Source organism: Microtus pennsylvanicus, chromosome 17, assembly GCF_037038515.1.
Source record: "Microtus pennsylvanicus isolate mMicPen1 chromosome 17, mMicPen1.hap1, whole genome shotgun sequence".
Lineage (NCBI taxonomy): Eukaryota > Metazoa > Chordata > Mammalia > Rodentia > Cricetidae > Microtus > Microtus pennsylvanicus.
In genome coordinates, this window is record NC_134595.1 from 3,530,618 (window position 1) to 3,550,981 (window position 20,364).

Sequence of the window (20,364 nt, forward strand, 5' to 3'; positions counted from 1 at the left end):
AGGTGACAAAATTCTAGGTGATGTCCCATTCCAACCAAGTTATTGGGATAAAAGTGAATCACTAGTCAAATGTTGTGACCACATAGAAGGACATAAAGCCAGGCTGACTACTTGAATGTCTCTGCTGTGCAATCCTGGCGAGTTATTCATCCTCTCAGTATCTTGGCTTTGAAATGATCTGTCATCACTATTATCATGAGTTCCATTATTTCATTCATACTATTAAAATAGTCATCGATGTTGAAAAGGCAGCCATTCACAGCCAAGAAGAGCCAATATAGATTGGGTGAAGACCACGCAGAGCTTAGGTGTAATCAGTATTGGAAAGGAAATAATTTGTTCATCTTTGTGGTTGTTCTAAGTGTTTTCTGATATAAAGGATACTTGGTAGCTCTGCAGCAGCAATTTCATCTTGGGAAAAGCATAAGACTTAGGCAGGCAAAGTAGGGTCTGGTTGCCAGCTCTGCTATTTCCTAGCAGTGTGTACCGGAACCTTGAACTGGGACTCCTGACACCCTGAAACTCATTATTTTTTTCCTCTGTAGAGCAGCAGCTGTAATGTTGTATACTGGCTCATCACTTGGGGATGGGAAAACGGGATGTAGCCAACTCAGGGAAAGCACTTTTTAATGTCCAAGGAAAATATCAGATATTATTCTCAAAGCACTCCTTTGGTATTTATGCCAATGTATTGGCAGTGAGGTTCGCAATGGTGAGAAGAGAGAAAGCATTGAAAACCAGTTTTAGATGTTCACTTCCTCTGTCCACTTTTTTTCCTCCGTATCTAGTTGGCCCTCTGATTGGCAAGTACTGCGGGACCAAAACGCCCTCGAAACTCCGCTCGTCCACAGGGGTCCTCTCCCTGACCTTTCACACGGACATGGCAGTGGCTAAGGATGGCTTCTCTGCGCGCTACTACTTGGTCCACCAAGAGCCTCCTGACAGTGAGTTGGCCATTTGGGATTCCCTGTCCTGTCTTCTCACTAGGGACATGAGAGGGTACAGGTGAAGGGCTGACCTCTGTGAAAACAGTAGACAGAGAGGCCTCAGACTTTGTGGTGGCTTCTGAGTTCAAGAGCCATGCCTTCTTTCCCAGCCAAGATGAATGAGGAAGGACCAGTGTCCATCTGGTGCTCTTTTTCTTAAGAAAAAACAAACAAGTATGTGTTGTTCCCGGAGAAAACTGTGGACCATCTCAAGCCTCCATCCGCCCATCTATGGATAGAAAAGGGTTGTTAGATGGAAAAGGGTTGTTAGGATAACGGTGGAATGATGTTTGTGGAAACTAACCCTCCTCAGACCTGCACCGGTCCATTAGTCTCCAGACCTCAAAAGTATCAAGACCATCGTGGCGAAACAGCCATATGTATCTTGACAAAAGTCCTGTAGCTCTCAGTAGAGATTCCCTGGCTAGACAATGCAACCCCTTGGACTTCAACTTCACACAGGCAAGAAATACAGCTTTGAGAAACTGAGTGCTGGGCACTGTGCATAGCATTATCAAATTCTGCTAAGGGCCTAGCTGTTTGGAACCTGCCACCTAAACCACTGGTCTCCCATCCTGAGGCCCATTTTCAAACTATCTACTTCTTGGCCCTACGCTTAAGCTGCACTGTCAGGACTGCTTAGAGATCCAAATGGTCTCCTGGAGGACAAAGAGAAGCACTCTGAGATGATGAGACTGAGAAACCCGTGTCTCTGCCGTGGACAGCTTACGACCTATGTTCACTGCGGATGCAGCAGCCTGGCCTGCCTGAAAACGAGCCAGCTCTGCTCTGCCCTAGGCTTGGTTTCTTCTTCAGAGGTCCGGAGGACTGCACGAGAAAGAGGGCAGCCAGCTGCAGCAGGTTCGGCAAATGGCCAGTGCAGGCTCAGAAAAATCTGACACCTCAGAAGAGTGTCCAGTGTTTATTGAACCCATGTCTGGACAAGCATTGATCAGTGTCCACGGCGTCCAGGTGAAAGACGGCAGTTTTGCTGGTGGCACAAGACCAGAATCAGAGTCTCCTAGGTCTGTCAGCCCAGACGGGGGCTGTATAGGAACACAATGGGGCTTGTATGTTCTCACAGAGAAGTTTCCTAAAGACGGGTGTTTATACTTTGTAGTGTCTGTCTTCCATGCCAGAAATCAGAAAACACTTGTGTGAAAGAGAGAGACGTGCGAAAGTGCCTCTGGGTGTGTGCAGGCTTCCCACGATGGCTGAGCCCACCCAAATTGCCGTGTTCACCTGTACCCCACGGCTGGTGCATCTGGCACCCGAGAGCTTCCATAGCCTGCAGCACTTGCGTTTGAGATGGTATTTTTAATTTATATGATGATTCTTATTTATCTATCGCCTAATTTCTTTTAGGCCCAATTTAGTTCCTTGAAGACCCAGAGGGGTTGTTAACTCTGTGACTTAGTGTAGTTGTTTTTCAAATGCTAGCATGTAATTAGATTCAGGATGAGGGAGTGCCTGCAAGGACTTGTCCCTAGAAGGAGACAGTGGGGGGTGGGCAGCATCTGACCTTAAGTTACCTAACTCTGCCCTTGACCAATCTCCACTCCCCAGACTTTCAGTGCAACGTTCCTCTGGGAATGGAGTCCGGACGGATTGCTAATGAACAAATCAGTGCCTCATCCACTTTCTCCGACGGGAGGTGGACTCCTCAACAGAGCCGGCTCCATGGTGATGACAATGGCTGGACACCCAACTTGGATTCCAACAAGGAGTATCTCCAGGTGCTTACCCAGATACTGGTGTGTGTGTGCACGCGTGCGTGTGTGCGTGCGTGTGTGTGGTGTGTGTGTGTGCGTGCGTGTGTGTGTTGGGGGTGAGAGAGAATGTGATGATGTGATGTCTGTGTTGATGGGATGGTGATGTGACCCCCTCAGCTAGAGTCAAAAGAGGATGCTAAAAAAATAAACACAGAATGTACAAGAATTACATCCATCCATCTGTTCATTCACCTGTCCCAAAGGCCCTGTGCTATGTTAAGCATTGTGCTGTGTGCTGGGATAAGTTTTAGAGGACCACTGCACTTGCCCTTGTGCGGATTAGTGGGTCCGAGGAGAGTTGTTTGGCCATGATCCTGCTTACCCTATCAGTATCAAAGGAATGTTCCCGAAATAGTTCCAGATCTTCCTCACTCTTGGCACAGGAAGGCATCAGAGATGTGGGAAGAGCATTTTCCTAAAGGCAGGTTTGTTGGGCGCTAGCTGAATATGGCAACTTCTTCTGATCTTTGCTATCTGGAGGGAGCCTGCCAGGGAGGTTTTACACATAGCTATCAGAGAACACATGGGAAAATGTCACGATGGAGAACGAGAACTCGCTCCCCAGATGCTCGGCAGCGTCTTTTCAGACTATTGTTTGCTGTCTTCCTGAGAAAGTCTTGCAGCTCATGTTGAGTAATCTTCCTGCCCTGCACACGGGCTCAGCTCTGATCCCCTGGGAAGAAGTAAACAGGGGGAGAACAAACTGCCAGTTCTATACCAGAGCAATGTCTGCATTTATGACACACAGAGACAGCCTTGTGACCCAGGGACAAGCCTGTCCCAGCTCTGATGCGACTTGGTAACCTCTGCTCTGAGACAGATACTGCAGTGCAGACAGCAGGGAAGGGAGAAAGAGCACTTAGAAACTCCAGGGGGCCACGGGGCTCTAACAACACAACTCTCGGGTCATTTGTCACTGTCTCTCCCTCTGCCTCTCAAAAAATCCTTTCATCCTGCAAAGCTTCTAGCAAGTTCTTTGTTGTTACACTCTATGTACTATACCCCTGTTTTCACCCCTTTAATCGTCTAGTTTTTCATCATAGCAATCTACCTTTTCTAGTGTACAAAGAAGTTCCTGCGCATGTCTCTTGAATGTTTCATGATGCCATGCACACACTGAGTAGCCAATAAGTGCTTACTAAATTGTCTTTCATCAGTTCACAAACACTAACGCACTCACACAGAGGCTGCCATTAAGTAACGCCAAAGACCACACTGACAACATCCAGTAATTTCCAAGTGGTTTTGGCATTGTTAGAGGGGAACTACCTCCTCACAGGGTAAAAGGTCAAGACTTGGTGCATAAGCCTAATTAGTTGGGCAGACTCTGCATGCCCTTTGACCCCTTGGTGACCTGAGTGATTACAGATACAACGGAGTGTGGGAATAAAGGGAGAGAAGACTGCTATGAATTGTCACTTCTAGAGAGTTACAGTCGACCGCTTTGGAGTATGCTGTGGGACAATGGCCTTTTATCCTGTCATTTGTATTATTCTTAATAAAACATGGATTGGCCAGTAGCTAGGTAGCAAGTATAGGCGGGACGACCAGGCAGGAAGTAGAGGCAGGGCAATGAGAATTCAGGGAATGAGGGAAGTTTAAATCTGCAGTTGTGATGCAGCCACAGAAAACACAAGATGTGACTGACTCATGAAGAAAGGTACCAAGCCACATGGCTAACACAGACAAGAGTTATAAGTTATAAGAATTAATCAATAAGAAGCCTGAGCTACTGGGCCAATCAGTTTATAATTACTGTAGACCTCTGTGTGTTTATTTGGGACTAAGTGACTGGGACCTGGAGGGATAGAAACATCTGTCAACAGGAGTAGAGTAGTTTTTTGCCATTCAAGGTTCCTATAGGACTCTTTTGCCTTCATGGTCAGAAACAGACTGTCGGTTAGTTAATGAAGGGGTCATAAGTCTAAGTGTCCGCTAGTTAGAAGAAACTGAATATTATCCATTCAGTTTTGCAAGTGGAAAAAAATCAAGTGCTGTTTTTCAAGGAAGGATGCCTACCCTGGTAAGAGTCAATTGACTTTAATTGTCCCCTGTAAGTACATAATGACGATTCTAAATACAGACCGGATTGTGAATTTAGCACGACAACCACGTCCTTTGCAAAAAAAAAAAAAAAGCCAATGTGTTTGGGAGTACTGGCCCTCTTACCTTCTGACTTCTCTTTCCAGGTGGACCTGCGCTTCCTAACCATGCTCACGGCCATTGCAACACAGGGAGCTATTTCCAGAGAGACCCAGAGGGGCTACTATGTCAAATCATACAAGCTGGAGGTCAGCACGAATGGGGAGGACTGGATGGTCTACCGGCATGGCAAAAACCACAAGGTAGGTGGCCTTCCCCCAGAGTGGGTCCGGGGAATTTCAGGCTGACCCCACGAGGAGCCTTGGCTTACTGAGGCTCAGAGAGCTCATGGAGGCAAAGGATACACTGTTACTGAGATTTTCCTTTTTTTATGTTAAAGTGATTGGAAAACTCCATTTCTCCAGCAGCCTAGCTGCTGTTGCATTTTGCACAGCAGAGAGGGAGAGAGAGAGGAGGGGGACCGATAGAATGTTACCTAACTGCAAATGAAGGAGAAAACGCCTCCCCCGCTCAAGCTTCCCCACACTGCACAGGACTCACTCGGTGAGCATTTATGGCCCGAGTCTCTTCCACACGCTGGGCTAACAATCACAAAACTGCATGAACCTACAGTTCAGGAGTTACTGGGGTCTGAAAATGAAAGGATACAAAGCCCTAAGAGGGAGTCCCCGTGTCCCTGAGAAGAACCAGGACAATAAATAATGAGGAGAAATCCTATTTGTTGGGGTTTGGATCTGAACTGGCAACTGTGATTATCGGGGAAGCATTGAACCCTCCCTGCTGGTGCCTTCAGTGTCTGGGGCTCCCAGGCATGCGGTCCATGTGACCAAGATGAGGCTTTTGTTGTAGCGGGGATGAGTGTCTGGCACTCGGCACTCTGAAAACACGTGGCGTTCTGTGTCTGCAGCTGGTAAATGAGCTGCATTTGGCATATGGAGGGCTCAGTGGAAACACTCTGTCTTCACCTAAGTGGGGACAGGAGCCTCTGTACTGGAAGTGAGCTCAGGTAATCCCTGCAGGCTGGTTGAGTCTCACATCAGGCAGGTGGGGGAGACATACTGGGAACTCCCAGAGCAGGCTGACCCTCCCACAAAAGGGAATCAGAGTGCTGAAAACACAGGTCTGTTTCTCAGCCTTTGCTGCAGTCCCGCCAGGTGCAGGTCTGCAAAGGTATAAAATATCAAAATAAGGCATCTGCGACCAAAAGGGCATCTCTTTGGTCCATGTCACCGTCCCAAAGCACCACGCTCTCCAACTTACACATACAACTAGAATCCTTGGACCCAGAAAATTCAGCCCTATGATGTTGCGATCTCTCACATAGGAGGAAATGTGCGTTTTTAAAGGAGTAGGTTTTGTTCGCTTTTTTTTTTTAAATCAAAAATCGCCATAGTAACATGGCACCATTCATATGAAAGCATGGTTCCTAGACATTTCCGGCTATCTCTCTTACATACAGACTGCATGTGACCTCATACTTCATGTAACTAGTAAAGAAAGTGAAACATTTAGCACTGGAAAGACACCCTCTCCTTACCTGTGAGCTAGGTCTGCAGCTTGAGAGGCTGGGTACCAGTCAGAAGGGATTGAGTCAGCACTGGAGGCCACAGGAGCCCAGAGCTGAGTCCTCATCTCACCCCGTTCCTTTCCCCCCACTTTCTCTCTCTCCACCCACACTTTCAATAAGAGAATGCTAAAACCTGGGAATTCAGCTAGCAGGTAAGGGCCAGCAGCCAGGTAGGAGTGGGTGCAGGGGAGAGGCACGAGGCTCCCTGACAGTCTCCTTGGCCAGGTTCAATGACTAAGCAGTGCTGGCCAGAGGGACGCTGTAGCATAAGCTGATTTTAAAAGCACACAGATGGACCGGGATGCTATTTAAAACACCATTTGTAGGAAATCTGCTTTTGGAAATACCTTAGCACTGCACATTTTGATAGGACGCCATCCTCCTGGCTTTATCCCGGCTATTCAATTTTGCAGGGAAGATATTCCTGAGCCTGAATTGAGCCTTCTAGTTCTTCAGACTCATCCTTTTCAATGTTTCCAGGTTGAATACATTCTCACTATCTTCTACATCCTCCTCCCACCTTTGGCAAAATGTCTCTCCCCAGTAGGCGGTGGGTAACTTGAGGGTCTTGTTTCTGGTTTTGCGTTAGAGGATCAGTTTTGCCCACATAAAAGGAGCTGGGGCAGAGGAAAAGCCCTTTCTCTTTCCATTAGAAACACATTCTCCTGGTACTTAAAATGATTAAGGAAACGGAAAGCCTACCAGTTAGGCTCACCCCATTGTGCCTGTGGTGGGAGGCCAGGAGGCCAGGAGGCCTTCCCCTCCTCTTCCACGGCAAAGATGCTCTCAGCCTCTGCGTTAGCTGCTTCCCCAGATAGCTGTGTTTACTGTGCAGTTCCCTGGGCTGTTGGGGTTGAAATAGTGGAGCGAACCATGCCAAATAGATTTGTCAAGTCTGCCGTAGTTTGATATGATGCCATGACAGGGAGGCAGGAGGAAGGCGGGGCCCGGAGAGCAGGGAGGAGCTCATCCACCGCTGGTATTACCACTGAGTTTCTCTTTGTGGTTTCTGGATGCTGGGCACTGTGCCAAGCTCTCTGGTGTTCTGTGGTGGGTTTAAAAGTACAATTCAGACAGCAGGACTTAACGGAAAAGCAGAACAGGGAAGGAGGCTGCAGCGAGCTGGGCTTGAGAGTGCAGAGTGAGGGTTGGACACCACCTCCCTTCTCTGTGCGTAGGAAGCAGAGAGGGCACAAATTTGGAAGCTCAGTTTCAGTTCCCTGACCACTGTCAACAGCAATGCAGCATATCAAAGACCAGGGAACTGGAGAAAGCAGAGAAAAACAAGATTAATGAGCGCTCCAGTTGGTGGTGGAAGGCTGTGCTGTGTCACTGTGATTTTCACCCTGCTGGGGCAAGGCAGGGTCTAAACCTGTGAATACCTTTCTTCTTCCTGCCGGGAGGTGCAAAAGACTAAAGAACCCTTTTCCAGCCTCCCTAGTTGGCGAGCAGCCTCTTTTCTGTTTCTTTATGTTCAACAGGTATTCATGAGGCTCCCCACAAAATGTCTGGTCCACGTTCCTGGCAAAATGCAGCCTTGCTTACGCAGACCAAGTGTACAACACACACACACACCGGTCCTCACCCTGCTCCAAAGGCCAGAAGGATGGAACCCAGGACTTTTATACAGGCAGGCCCTCCTTATGCATATTTAGGGTGCACCCACAAAGCAGAGAGCCCATAACCAACCCGTGTGCTCCTTCAGATTATCCAAATTACTTCACATACGTCCATTCAGAAACCACAGCAGAAACTACCGCCTTTGGTTTTCCCAGCTGTGTGAGTATCATCCCAGATACAGGCAGAGCTGTCAATACAGTGGTAAGAAATTTTGTGTGTCCATGGGCAAGTGTGTATAATTACAGGCGCAGTTTCGTGCATACACACCAAGAAAGGTGCACAGAGAACAAAGGGAACAGCTCAAAGGCATCAATGTTTAGTCATCGTCCTTCCCGCCACTAGGACTCTGAACCCACAAATTTACCCGAAAGCTGAGCCTATGGAAGGGATGGAGTCATGACTGTCCTTTTAGTTGCCAGTGTAGGCAGCTCAAATTGGTATAGTTTTGGTTTACCGTCCCCTTATGTATGCTCGGCAGCTTTTTTTTATTTGGAGGTGGGGAAGCAACATAAAAGAGATGTTCTAATCCCTGATGTCCAGGTTTGAAGATAGAAAAGATAAGGTAGAATAAGCCTTGGGCCTGCGGTTCTGCAGAGTTACCCAGTAATAAGTGGCAGAGACACGCCAAACTCACATTAAAGCAAGGACAAATGCTAGGAGGTTCTGCAAACCCTCAGGCACTGACTTAGTTGCTCAGAAGTTCATGATGTTTCACAGGTGAAGTTGTAGCTCTGAACCTAAGCAGCTTGCCCCAGGGACAGGAGGATCTTGGAGTCCCCAGGAAAGGCAGTCCTGGTCACCAGGCTTCGGCATGGAAACAGATGCTCTCGCAGTCTGTCTCAGGCCTTGTCCTTGCCTTCCATCCGTTCCTGGCAGCCAGGAGGCCCAAGAGGCATGCACAGCCTGGAGTCCCTGTTGACTAACAGAGTCTAAAACTGGTCCATGCAGTTCAGGATTCAAAGCTAAGCATTGTGTGGGGAATTGGGGCTCCATCACAGGATCCTGAAGATGGAGTGTAAAGAAGTTGCTATTTATTTGATTTGGCCACTTCCCTTCAAAACAAGTACTCCTGCTTATAAACTCTTCTGTCCTGTATTATTTTCTTAATGAAAACAAATCATTTTGTAAACCAGAGACTTGGAAAGGGGAGTGTTCAAAGGTCACACCCCAAGCTCAGGGCATCTGCCGTGGATCTCTGAGGTGGTGGGCCATGAGGCCTTGGCTATTCCCTTCCCAGTGCTGTCTTAGTGTTCACAGCCGCCCCATGCAATGGCAGCCGCACTGGCATCGCAGCTCCTGCCGGAGGAGCACCTGGCCATCTGCAGAGGGAAGGAGCGCCACAGATGCAATCAACGGGTCAGAACACAGAGCTCCCTTGAGCAAGCTGTCAATTTAAAATGTAACAGATTCCCATGGGATATATATCTGCCTCTTTTAAAACACAGACGGGAAGGGGCCACTAGAAGTCATCCAGGCCTTGTTGCCTCAAATAAATGTCTCCTCCTAGCTTCATTCTTTATGGGGGGGGGGTGCAATTATTTCCTCCAATTAATAATTTTGAGGATTTTTAAAAAGCCTCTTCATGAATACTTGTATTTATTCCTTTTGTGGTTTGTCTTCTTAATGTTGTTCTTATAAAAAGACAAGAGTGTGACTCAAACCTCAAGCTAAGAACATCAGCCTCCAGAATCTGTGGGTATGAGTGTATGATCTAAACACGGCGGGTGATATGTGCTCTGAAGGGGCAGCTGCCCTCTCCGAGTTCAGGTTCCCAGTTCGTGCGTCCCCTCCATTATGACTGAGAGGAGTCCAGTGTGCTTGGTAATTCAGTTTGTCCTTCATCCATTTGTCGGGGGATGAGCTCAGACCTTTAGCCTCTCTACTTAGGAAGCTCAAGGGAAAATTTCATTATATACGCGCTTGAACGGTTCCCTGTCAGGCTGCTGCTAGCCAACTTCATCCAAGTCCCCTGGGTGCTGAACTGTCTCAGAGCTGAGGCCAGCCTCCCGGGCACTGCCAGCCTTGCTGCTGGCTTCTTTGTGCTCCTAGGCCAAGAATGTGCACAGAGATTCCAGGAAAGAAGTGCCTGGGATTTGGGACGGACTGCCGTTGGCCATTTCTAGTGAGCCTAGATAGGCAGGAAGAGGAAGGCTTCGTCTGGTGGATTCTCCGCCCTCCGTTCACTGCTCTGTGGCTGTAGAAACTGGTCCTGGAAGTGGCATGTGGGTAGTGGGTGCTGTTTGAGCTCAGTCCTTGGTGGCATTTTGGTTGTTTGTTTATTTTGCTTTGTTTTTGTTTTGTTTTTGATTGTTTTGGGATCTCTCTCTCTCTCTCTCTCTCTCTCTCTCTCTCTCTCTCTCTCTGTGTGTGTGTGTGTGTGTGTGTGTGTGTGTGTGTGTGTTTGTGTGTGTGAGAGAGACTTTCTCCTGCCCACTTTAAAGAAAGAATGGCCACAGTGACTGGTGGTGTCAGAACGCCTCAGATGTTGAGGAACTTCACCGCTGATAAAGTGTCTGCCTTCGTCCCTCCCTGCATCTTTCATAATGGTGTATGATTCTTTTGCAGCCTGTTCCTCAAACCATTCCTCCAGCCTGGGTCCCCAAGTGTCCTCCTCTCCTCTCCTGTCTTCTTTTCTCTGATGCTTTCCTGTCTCAAATCCTGAAACCTTAATCCTGTTAGTAGGCTGTGTTCCAAGGCTCGGTGTCTCCGTGGGAGTAACATGATCTTGCATTAAATGCAGAGGCCCCACAAGGCACACACAGATGGGGATGTGCACAACCCACCCACCTCCATTCACCCCCAGAAGAAAGCAGTCTGATGACAAAAACAGCCTTACAGTAGGGGAGGAGGAGAGCAGAGGTCATCACAGTCACAAATGAACATTTGGTTATTAAAGAGCTCCTTTACCCTCCCACTCCCAGCCCTCCTAGCCCTCCCTTAGATGGAATAGATAGGTAGATAGATAGATAGATAGATAGATAGATAGATAGATAGATAGATAGATGATGAATAGATAGATAGATGATAAATAGATAGATAGACAGACAGACAGACAGAAAATGTCTGCACACACATGCACGCGCGCACACACACATGCACACACAAACACATCCCTTTGACTGCATCTGGCTAAGTTCCCACATTCATTGGAATTAAGGCAGCTTGTTTTAAAATTTTGGTTATGGTCTTTAAGGAGGAGTCTTAAGAGAGACATGTCAAGACTGTGATCTGCAAACAGAAAGGGAAACAACAAAGCCTTACCATTACTTCCCTCAGTGCCACGGCCCCTCTTCCACCTTGCCTGTTTGGTACAGCAAATTAATTGAATGGGATGCCATTCATTGATTAACCATTTGGCTTTATGTGCAGAGGTGATGGGTGGTTTAGAGAAAATGCGAGACAACAGGAAGGAGAGGAGGAAGGCTCCTGGCCCCACATCAGGATAAGTTGCTGCACTTCCTGAGGTGGCAGTGGCTCCCCAGTTCCCCCATTCTTCTTTCCTGGCCTACTCCGCTCTTCTCTTAGGTCTGCACCAAACATAGTGAAAAGGAGAACTTTGGATGCAATGAAACATTTATTAATGGGGAGAAATCATTTTTAAGAAAGAAGTTATCTGCATAAATTCTACCTCAGAGTCGAGCATAGAATCATCTTTGAAACTTGCTTCTGCTTTCTTTGCAGTCCCTGGAGCTGATAGAGTTCAGATGTTTACAGCCACCTAGAAGTAAACAGCAGACTCGATCTATGTAGAAAAGAGATAGGTAGATTCTGAATTTTTCTCTCCTTGGACACCACATTCATGTGACAAGCAGCTTGCCTATCAAAGGGCTTTCCTCACTTACACAGCCACTAGGCCTGAAAAGGTCTTTGCTTTCAGGAGCTCCACAACTTTTCCAGAATATTTTCCTTAGTCCTTGAAGCAGGCATAATGACCTGTAGCATCTACATTATCCCAGACATATGGATGTAGCAACAGATGAACAGGACATAGGATAGGGTCTTAGAGTAGGCAGCACATCTCACATGTAGGGGCCTGGAAGAGTGTACCATTCCAAGCCAGGCCAAAGCTCCTATCTGTGCTTTAAAAAATACATAAGGAAGGCCAGCAAAGGCAATGTGGCCAAGACTGGGAATGGGCAAGAAACAGGGAAAGGAGCTTAAAAAATCATCAGTGATCTCATCTTGCTAGATGGATGGATTTTTTTCTTCTGCATTATATTATATAATCCATAAAACCCAAGCCTGGGGGTCACGGGCCTGGTGAACCTGTGCAGACTGTTTTTCCCGGGGGGTGTTAGATGACAAGGAACTGAGGCGCTGGATAGCAGTTGACTCACGTGGCAGAGGTGAGAATCAGAAATCCATTTTATGCTGCCCGGTTTCCGATTCTGTCTTACTGAAAATAAAGCAAAGGCCTCGAGAATCAATGGGAAAATGTTGGATTATGTTCAGAATTCAGCAAGGCACCAAATGGTTACCAATTCACTTTGAGCCCTGAATTGGTTTTTGAACCTAATTTGCACAGATGCACTCAAAGAAAGCTCTTTGTTCATCGTAGCTTTTTAAAATATAACATACATATACACATTTAATCAATGACCCCCAGAAAGCTAAGGTCAGCTTGAACACACTCCTGGCCTTCTTTTGGGTAGTAAAGTAGCTGTATCATATTTTTCTTTTAAAAAGATTAAAATGTGTATCCTCTTCGACATCTGGCTTTTAAAGCAATTGTGAAAATTCTACCACTGTTTGGTATGTTCCCATCTTGGCATAAGACATGTGAGCAACCTATTGATTTTCCTCACCATTTCGGACACCTCACTGCCAAGGTTCGGCTTGATGGTTTTTAACCACAGCAGGACCTAGAAGTGTATGTCCTTCCAAACTGGAACTCTCCTGATCACCCAAAGGCCTAGCTATGACTTGGAACTTAGTTCCTACTCCAACATCTGGCCTAGGAGCAGGTCAGGTCTCAGGCACTGGAGCAGGTCACAAGGGCTGCTGGGGTGCAGTGTCTACAAGCTTACAATGACTTTATCTTTCTAAAGGAGAAATTAAAGTATCTAAGGTTTATTGATCAGCCTATTGTGATTTAGTGAGTCGGCAGAGAATGGGGAATAAAACCAATTTCCTGGCATTATTTCCCAGGCATACTGCCTTGTGATGCCTGGACTGCAAGCCAAAAATCCATCTTAGGGAATTTGATCAGAAAGTAAATGACAGGTGGTTCTAAAACCACAGAGCATTGAGAAAGTTATAAAGATGTATAATATATGATAGCATTTGCCAGCTATAAATAGGAGAGATGGGAGGTGCAGGGAGAAAAATAGAGACCTTGTAAATCTACTGGGTCAGGAGAAATAGAAACTGCTTAATATTTCATTAAAATGGATTTTCATAAATTGCACTTTGACATCTTTGGACAAAACACAGTAGGTAAGGACTAGGGTGTTGTTATTCATTACTCTTGGTTATTAATAATTTGAACTGTTATTGAACCAACACGTCAACAAGGTATATCCTGCCTGTGAATGGAGCACTCACCGTGTGTTCTGGGCACTGTCTGAAGTGAATTAAATAGCCTCAGCCATTGCCCACAACAGCACTCAGATTATAAGGAACAATGGGTCATTCGTGTGCCCTTTTACAAAGTGGATGTTCTTAGAGGAGCTCAAACCGGGAAGACTCTTGTGGAGGAAGCTTAGAGTCTGCGGGCCAGAGAAGGAAACAGCAAGTCGACTTCTGCAGAGCCCTCACTCACAGTGAAGGACAATGTGGCCCGAAGGAGACAGAGACATTTGCCCACCTTGTGCTCCAAGGGCAGCAGAGTATGCCTCCAGGGTCCTGACGAAGTGGTGGGGTCTGTTTTGTTCTCTCAGCTGCACTCAGAGAGGCGTGAAGAAAGTTCCAGAAAGGTGCTGGGTTTGTTTTTTTTTTTCTGCAGAGAGTCTGGAAATGGGGCAGACACAGATACACGGTCAAAAGCCAAAACGCAAGCAGTAAGGACCTAAACTTGGAAACATGGAGAGTAATTTGAACTTAAGTTCAAAAGAGGCATTGTTTGCTCCCTGAGACTGGAGAAGAATGAGCAGCAGAATAGAATGCCATGGGAGAGAGTTTGCTTGTTTCCCATCCTGCCTGAGGCTACGATAGGCGGAGCATGAGGGCCTCCACCCAAAGTTCGTGGTCACGTGTATTCATGGAGAGACAACCTCTCTCTGACTGGTGCATCTGGACATGTTCACCCCAGTGCCCACACGCGGCACACTTACTCCTGTGCTGCCCACTCCCAAGGATATTCCAGCTATGCAATCACTTTCTTAAGAAGGGAGGGTCAAGAGTCAGGCATGGGGGTATGCGAGAGTAGTATGTACCTGTGATCCCAGCACTCATGCAGCTAAGGCAGGAGGATCTCAAGTTCAAAGCCAGACTACACTACATCATGAGTTCTGGGCCATCTTGGGCTACAAAGTAAGACCCTGTACCAGAAAAGGCAGAGGGAGAAGGAGGAGAGAAGAAAAGGCTTCCTAGGATTGTCTGCCAAGGCTGAGAAATGAAGGGGGTCAGACGGGATAAAATTGGATATTAAAAACACATAGGGCATGCTGTGTTCCTAAATGGTACCAGCATGGTGTATGTGTAGTGGATTAACAGCTGTGTGTGAGTTCAAATCCTTTCAGTTCTCCAATTACGTATTTATGTGCCAACGGAAGCCACCTCCAGTAGGAACTGCTTGGTGTCTCCTGATGGAGACCACACACAGTCACCATCACAATCCACAGGGAAGATCCAGAGGTGGTCCCCAAGGCTCACAGCACCCGTCCGAAATCAGCAAAGTGTCTCATTTGCTGCTCCCTTGCCAAAACAAAACAAAACAAAAAACCCGAAAATGCCTCTGTTACATGCTGAACCCTAGAAGGACTGACTCATGGTTTGAACATGGGTTCCGTTCCTCCAGCCCTTTCCCCAACGCTGTAGAGTCATTGCCAGACCCAGGAGCCAAGAAATGGGAAAGGCGAGGCGAGATCTTCCCTGGACCCCAGGCTCCTCTCAAAGATTAGAATATCAAGGGGTCAGGCAGCTCTCCTCACAGGCCTTTTCCAGGTGCTGACTCTGGCGCATCCCCCTCTAGATCCTTCCTCTCCTTTGCTAGCCTGCTCTTCTCGATCCTCCCATCCCCTGTCTGCAGGCAATGTACGAGCAGCAGCAGGGGTAAGCCTGGGCAAGAGGAGTGGTTCTTCTGTCCCTGGGTCACAAGGCTGCAGAGAGGACCCCAGGTGCATTAGGACCCTGCATGGGAGAACTACCTAAGGGGTAGAGAGACCAGCGAGCAGCATGGTTGAGTAGGGTTCTCTCAGACAAGGTTTCACACTGTGGGTTAAGCTCAGCGGGCTGACGACGTTTGTTTCCTTTTTCCCACGTGGAACAAGCTTCTTCCCCACTTCGTTAGGTTGCAGAAGGTGTGAAGCCTCTTGCCCTTTCTCCTGTCCTCCGTGGAGTGTTCTTAACTGCCTCTATTTTTGGCCTCAGCAAATGGAAAATACGGAGGGTTCGGGGTTGCCAAATGGCAGGGCTCACAGTTTATCGAGAAGAAAAGGCTGCATTGTTGGCTGCCTGTAAGCTTGCCCCCCTCTCCACTGTTCCCATCTGTAGTGGGACTGTAAACTCCACATGGGATCACATCACTACTGTGACTTTACTTCTCTTTAGCCCACGATAGGACTCCTAGCTGCCAGCTAGACTGTTGTAAATTCATCAGAAGAGATAAGAGTTCACAAAGGAAAACAGACTTGAATGTCATGGGTCCACACAGGGATGTGTGAGCCTCAGTTTTCCCATCAGTAAAGTAGAGGTTGTGAGTGTGGTATTCAGTCATCAGGTTGACAGTGGCTGGCTTCATAGGTGTTCAAATACACTAGGTTTCCATTTCTCTTGTCCCTCTATCTGTCTGTGGCCTAAACACCTGGAGGGTACTGAGTGTTAAAATCTAGAGAGCATAGTTTCCCTGTGCAGGAAAGAATGTTGGACCAGGAAGACTGGCCATGAGCAAATCTACAAGGTCCTGTGGTTGCTATATGTATGACAGGCATGAATTAGGAATGACAGTTGGCTGCTTCTTTCTTCCATCCGCCATTATCCAGGGAAAGGAAAGAAACCCCCATACTCTTGCTAGAGTTACTTATTTTTAAGGGGAAACACACAAATACATAAGGGTCCATATGGCCACTGTTGATGTGGGCCATCTGGTAAGCTGGGGCTTGTGCCTACCATGTTAGGTCAGAAGCCACTCCCCAAAGCCTTTCCTCCCATACGAGAGGCCCCGGTCAGCTGGGGACAGGGATGGATTTCATTACAGACTGCAGGCTAAACTAGGAGGAAGCTGGAGCATGACTCTTAAGAGGCTGCCTCCAACAAAGAGGAGAGAGAACCCAGAAAAGTGTGGACTGACAGAAGGTCCAGGGTAGACGGCATCCCTCACCCCTCGCCCACTCAGAACGGGGAAGTGTCTAAGGAGTTAACAAAAACAGCAGTGAAGTGTTGTGCAGTTAGCAAAGGCCCTGCAAGTCCCCACCCCCGTGTGCCCACATCGTGAGGACGAGGGAGTGTCAAGTTCAGGCTGGAGTGTGAGGTCTGCCGGCCCTTACAGATGACAAGTCTCCCTCCTTTGTAGTGAATGCTCTTTTTTCTCTTTCTTAGCTTCTGAAGTGTTTGCTTTTTGAAAGCTCCTTCCTCTGTTTGCTCTCAGCCCAGAAGCAAAATATTCCTTCCTTCCAAAACTTTTTGCAAAGTTTTTTTTTTGTTTTGTTTTCAAGTTAGAGCAGAAGGAGAAATTGACCTTTTTTCCACAGTTATTCTAAAGAGCTCAACGTGACAAAGCCCCTGGTGCTTTCCAGGCTGGTGGCCCTCTCTGACTGCTCAAGCGTGGCCCTCAGAAACAGGAGTTTCACTGACGCTGCTCTGCACCTCACCTTGCAGGTGTTTCAGGCTAACAACGATGCGACTGAGGTGGTTCTAAACAAGCTCCACACGCCCCTGCTCACAAGGTTCGTCAGGATCCGCCCACAGACGTGGCACTTGGGCATCGCCCTTCGACTGGAGCTCTTTGGCTGCCGAGTCACAGGTGAGTTGAGGGGTTCCGGTGAGACAGGAGAAACAATTCTAGGCTTCTCCCGCTCTGTGACCTTCCCAAAAGGAATGGCTGAAAGGTCAACTCCCATCAGACTTAACCCTTTCATTTATATTTTCAACCCTCCGTTCATCTAATGTGTTTTTATTATGCTAGAGCTAGTTCTGCTTAATAAAATGCACTGAAGGATAATTTGATACCCAACTCTCGTCCAACTATAAGTGTGCTATCTATTATTCTTAGTAGAACTCAGTGGCATAAGTCTTGTCATTTTCCTCACTTTACACAATAGGAAACCAGAGTTAAGGAACTAAATCCCAGTAAGTGATGGCGCCAGGGTTTGAACTTGCCTCTCAAATAGTGCCCTCTCCTGTCTCACGTGGAGACTAAGGTCTAGACATGGTACTGTAGACTCAATGGGAGCGTGACAGACCCAGTCCTGTGTGGCCTTATTGAAAAGTTGGATGGACAAATTAATAACCAGAAAGATGATAAATAAATATAAATTTAAAAAAAAACTCTGAAGACTATCTGAGGACAGGGCCTTGGGGTCCTCAAAGTGTTTTACAGTGTACTTGCCTGGCAGGTCAAGAAAGACTTCCTTGAGGATGGGTTACTGAGGTCAAAGGCAAACGAGACACTACTTCCTGAAGAAAGATTGGAGAGCAAATTCCTGCTTGTTTGTTGTCATTGTATCAAGGGAACTGAGAACAGTGTTTGAGGATAGTTCTGAAGAAAAAATGGTGCTCGAACGGTTTTAACCCAAGGACTGTGTGTTGGCGATCCCCAGAGTAGGAGGCGGAGCCTTTGTAGGCTGGTACCATGGTCTAGCACCATGGCAGTTGGACTGGCAATAGTATGAGTGTATACAGGTCATTTCCACTCTTTGAACTCCATCTAGGAAAGCAGTTGCTCCTTTGACCTGCAAGGGTCTTCATTGTCCGTCTCCTACCTGCCTACTTGCCATCCCATCTCTTCCCCTGCACCATGGTGTGATCCTGCTTATGGTTTCTGGTTCACGTACCCCGTGGCTGCACTTTCTCTCCATCCCTCACGACTCTGCCCTGTAATTTACCAGAAGTTAGGAAGGATGGGCAGATCTTCATAACGCCTAAGGTGATGCTGATGAAGAAGTTAGAAAGGTGACAGTTTGACCCAGACCATCATCCATTCCTGAGGCAACGGAGTCAGGATCTGTATCCATTGTTCCTCAGTACAAATCCCTTGTCACGTTCAGACAAAGACCTGGCTTTCTCCTTGTGGAGACATTTTATCCCAAAAGGACTGTCTTCTGTCCCTTCTGTGCTGCTGGCTTACCCAGCAGGCAACAATGAGCAAGGATTTACTTAGCACTTGTGGTCCATTCGTTCCCTGTTCCCTCAGTCACGCCACAAAGACCCTGCGCTGAGACTTGAGATAGAGAAGTGTACAGAATGAGGTCTCAGGTGTCAAAGAACTTTCAAGCTAGTAGCCAAGATAGATAGCAAACCAATACAAGAAGGCATAATTACAAGCTAGCGTACGGGTGCTCTGAGGAGTGGAATGAAAGTTTGGCCAGAGCCGAATGTGGGCCTTATACCCCAGGTGAGCAGAGGTTAGTCTGGTAGTGAAAATGGAAGAACGCATCAGGTGCTGGAGAGAGTTTAGGGAGGATCTAAGGCAGTAAAAAGCTCTGGTCACACACGTGGAGGACTTGGTTCGGAGCCCAGAAAGGTTCCCATCTTTTAGGCAAAATGATCTTTCAGGAAATAATTCGATTCTTGGCTCCTAAAGCGCCACTGCACTCATTGAGGGTCGGTGGAAACTGGTGTCACAGATGGCCGTGGCGACATACGTTCTCAGAAGCCCTGGTCAGAGCAGTGAGTGCAAACGGCTAACAGTCACAGAGCCCTTAGACCTGCTCTGAGTGACTAACAGAGTCCCCGCCACAGCCCTCAAGAGGTAGGCACTGCTGAGGGAGCCCATTTAGACTTGGGGAACTTGATGCATGGAGCAATTAAATCACCTGACCAAAGTCACCAAGCACAGTGAACACAAAACCAGGCATTCTGGGTCCAAGTTCAGACTCTGAGTCACAATGCTATACAGCCTCAGAATGCTAACTAAAACAGTAAGCACGTGGCCTGAGATCTGATGATCTGTTTGATGAGTGGGCCTCAGCCATGACTTGTGGTCTTTCCCTTGTCTCTCCTAGATGCACCCTGCTCCGACATGCTGGGGATGCTCTCAGGCCTCATCGCTGATACCCAGATCTCCGCCTCCTCCACCCGAGAGTACCTCTGGACTTCCAGTGCTGCCCGCCTGGTTAGCAGTCGTTCTGGCTGGTTCCCGCGGAACCCTCAAGCCCAGCCAGGTGAAGAGTGGCTTCAGGTGGACTTGGGGACACCCAAGACAGTGAAAGGTGTCATCATCCAGGGAGCCCGTGGAGGGGATAGCATCTCTGCCATGGAAGCCAGGGCATTTGTTCGAAAGTTCAAAGTCTCGTACAGCCTAAATGGCAAGGATTGGGAATACATCCAGGATCCCAGGACTCAGCAGCCAAAGGTAGGCCATTCTCAGAGAACTCTAATGCCATTCTGAAGGGAGGTTAAGTAGGGTGCAGGGAGTTAGGGAGCTGATTTCCCATCTAGCAGTCACCATCAAACCCCATCATCCCAATAAAACAAGTATCAACCAAGAGACTATGCTGTGCCAGACCTGGTTTTTAAATTGAACCCCTTCTTAGTAGCCACAATCTTTCTACAAAGTTTATTATTTGGTCATTCACATTTTTGGAGATGACAGAACCGAGGCTTATGTTATATCCAGGTCCACACTCTTTACCAGTGCCTGAAACCAAAAACTCAGACTTCAAAATCCAGACACTTAACCAGTGCTCAACACTGCCTGCTTATGAAGTCTGGTGCTCTTCTCAACCTCTTCTGGATAGAGTTTCTTTGAAATGGGCCAGACGTCCCAAGGGGATGTGGTTCTTGGAGGCCAAGCTATAGAAACTGCGAGTTTACTTCCAAAAATAACTGTTTTTTCCTTTGAATTTCCTTAGTCTTGATTGCTCAGATCTTTTGGGCCGCTCACCCTGAGTGTAAAAGAAAGAAAGAGAAAGATGCTAGGACAGAAGTACCAGGCCAGTGCCGCCTACCCCTGCCAAGAGAGAAGGGAAGGCTGGCCTTCACCTTAGCACACTAGGAG

At 47.5% G+C, this 20,364-nt stretch overlaps 1 protein-coding gene across 4 annotated transcripts in view; it reads left to right on the forward strand.

The window, feature by feature from the left end:
• Positions 1-20,364, forward strand: part of Nrp2 (neuropilin 2) — a 119,791-nt gene that overhangs the window by 42,235 nt on the left and 57,192 nt on the right. For all 4 annotated transcript variants that reach the window (XM_075952043.1, XM_075952041.1, XM_075952044.1 and 1 more), the window contains exons 5-9: positions 789-944; positions 2,553-2,722; positions 4,948-5,103; positions 17,025-17,169; positions 19,370-19,719. In XM_075952043.1, the coding sequence (XP_075808158.1) occupies positions 789-944; positions 2,553-2,722; positions 4,948-5,103; positions 17,025-17,169; positions 19,370-19,719 (977 nt within the window). The remainder of the gene's footprint in view (positions 1-788; positions 945-2,552; positions 2,723-4,947; positions 5,104-17,024; positions 17,170-19,369; positions 19,720-20,364) is intronic.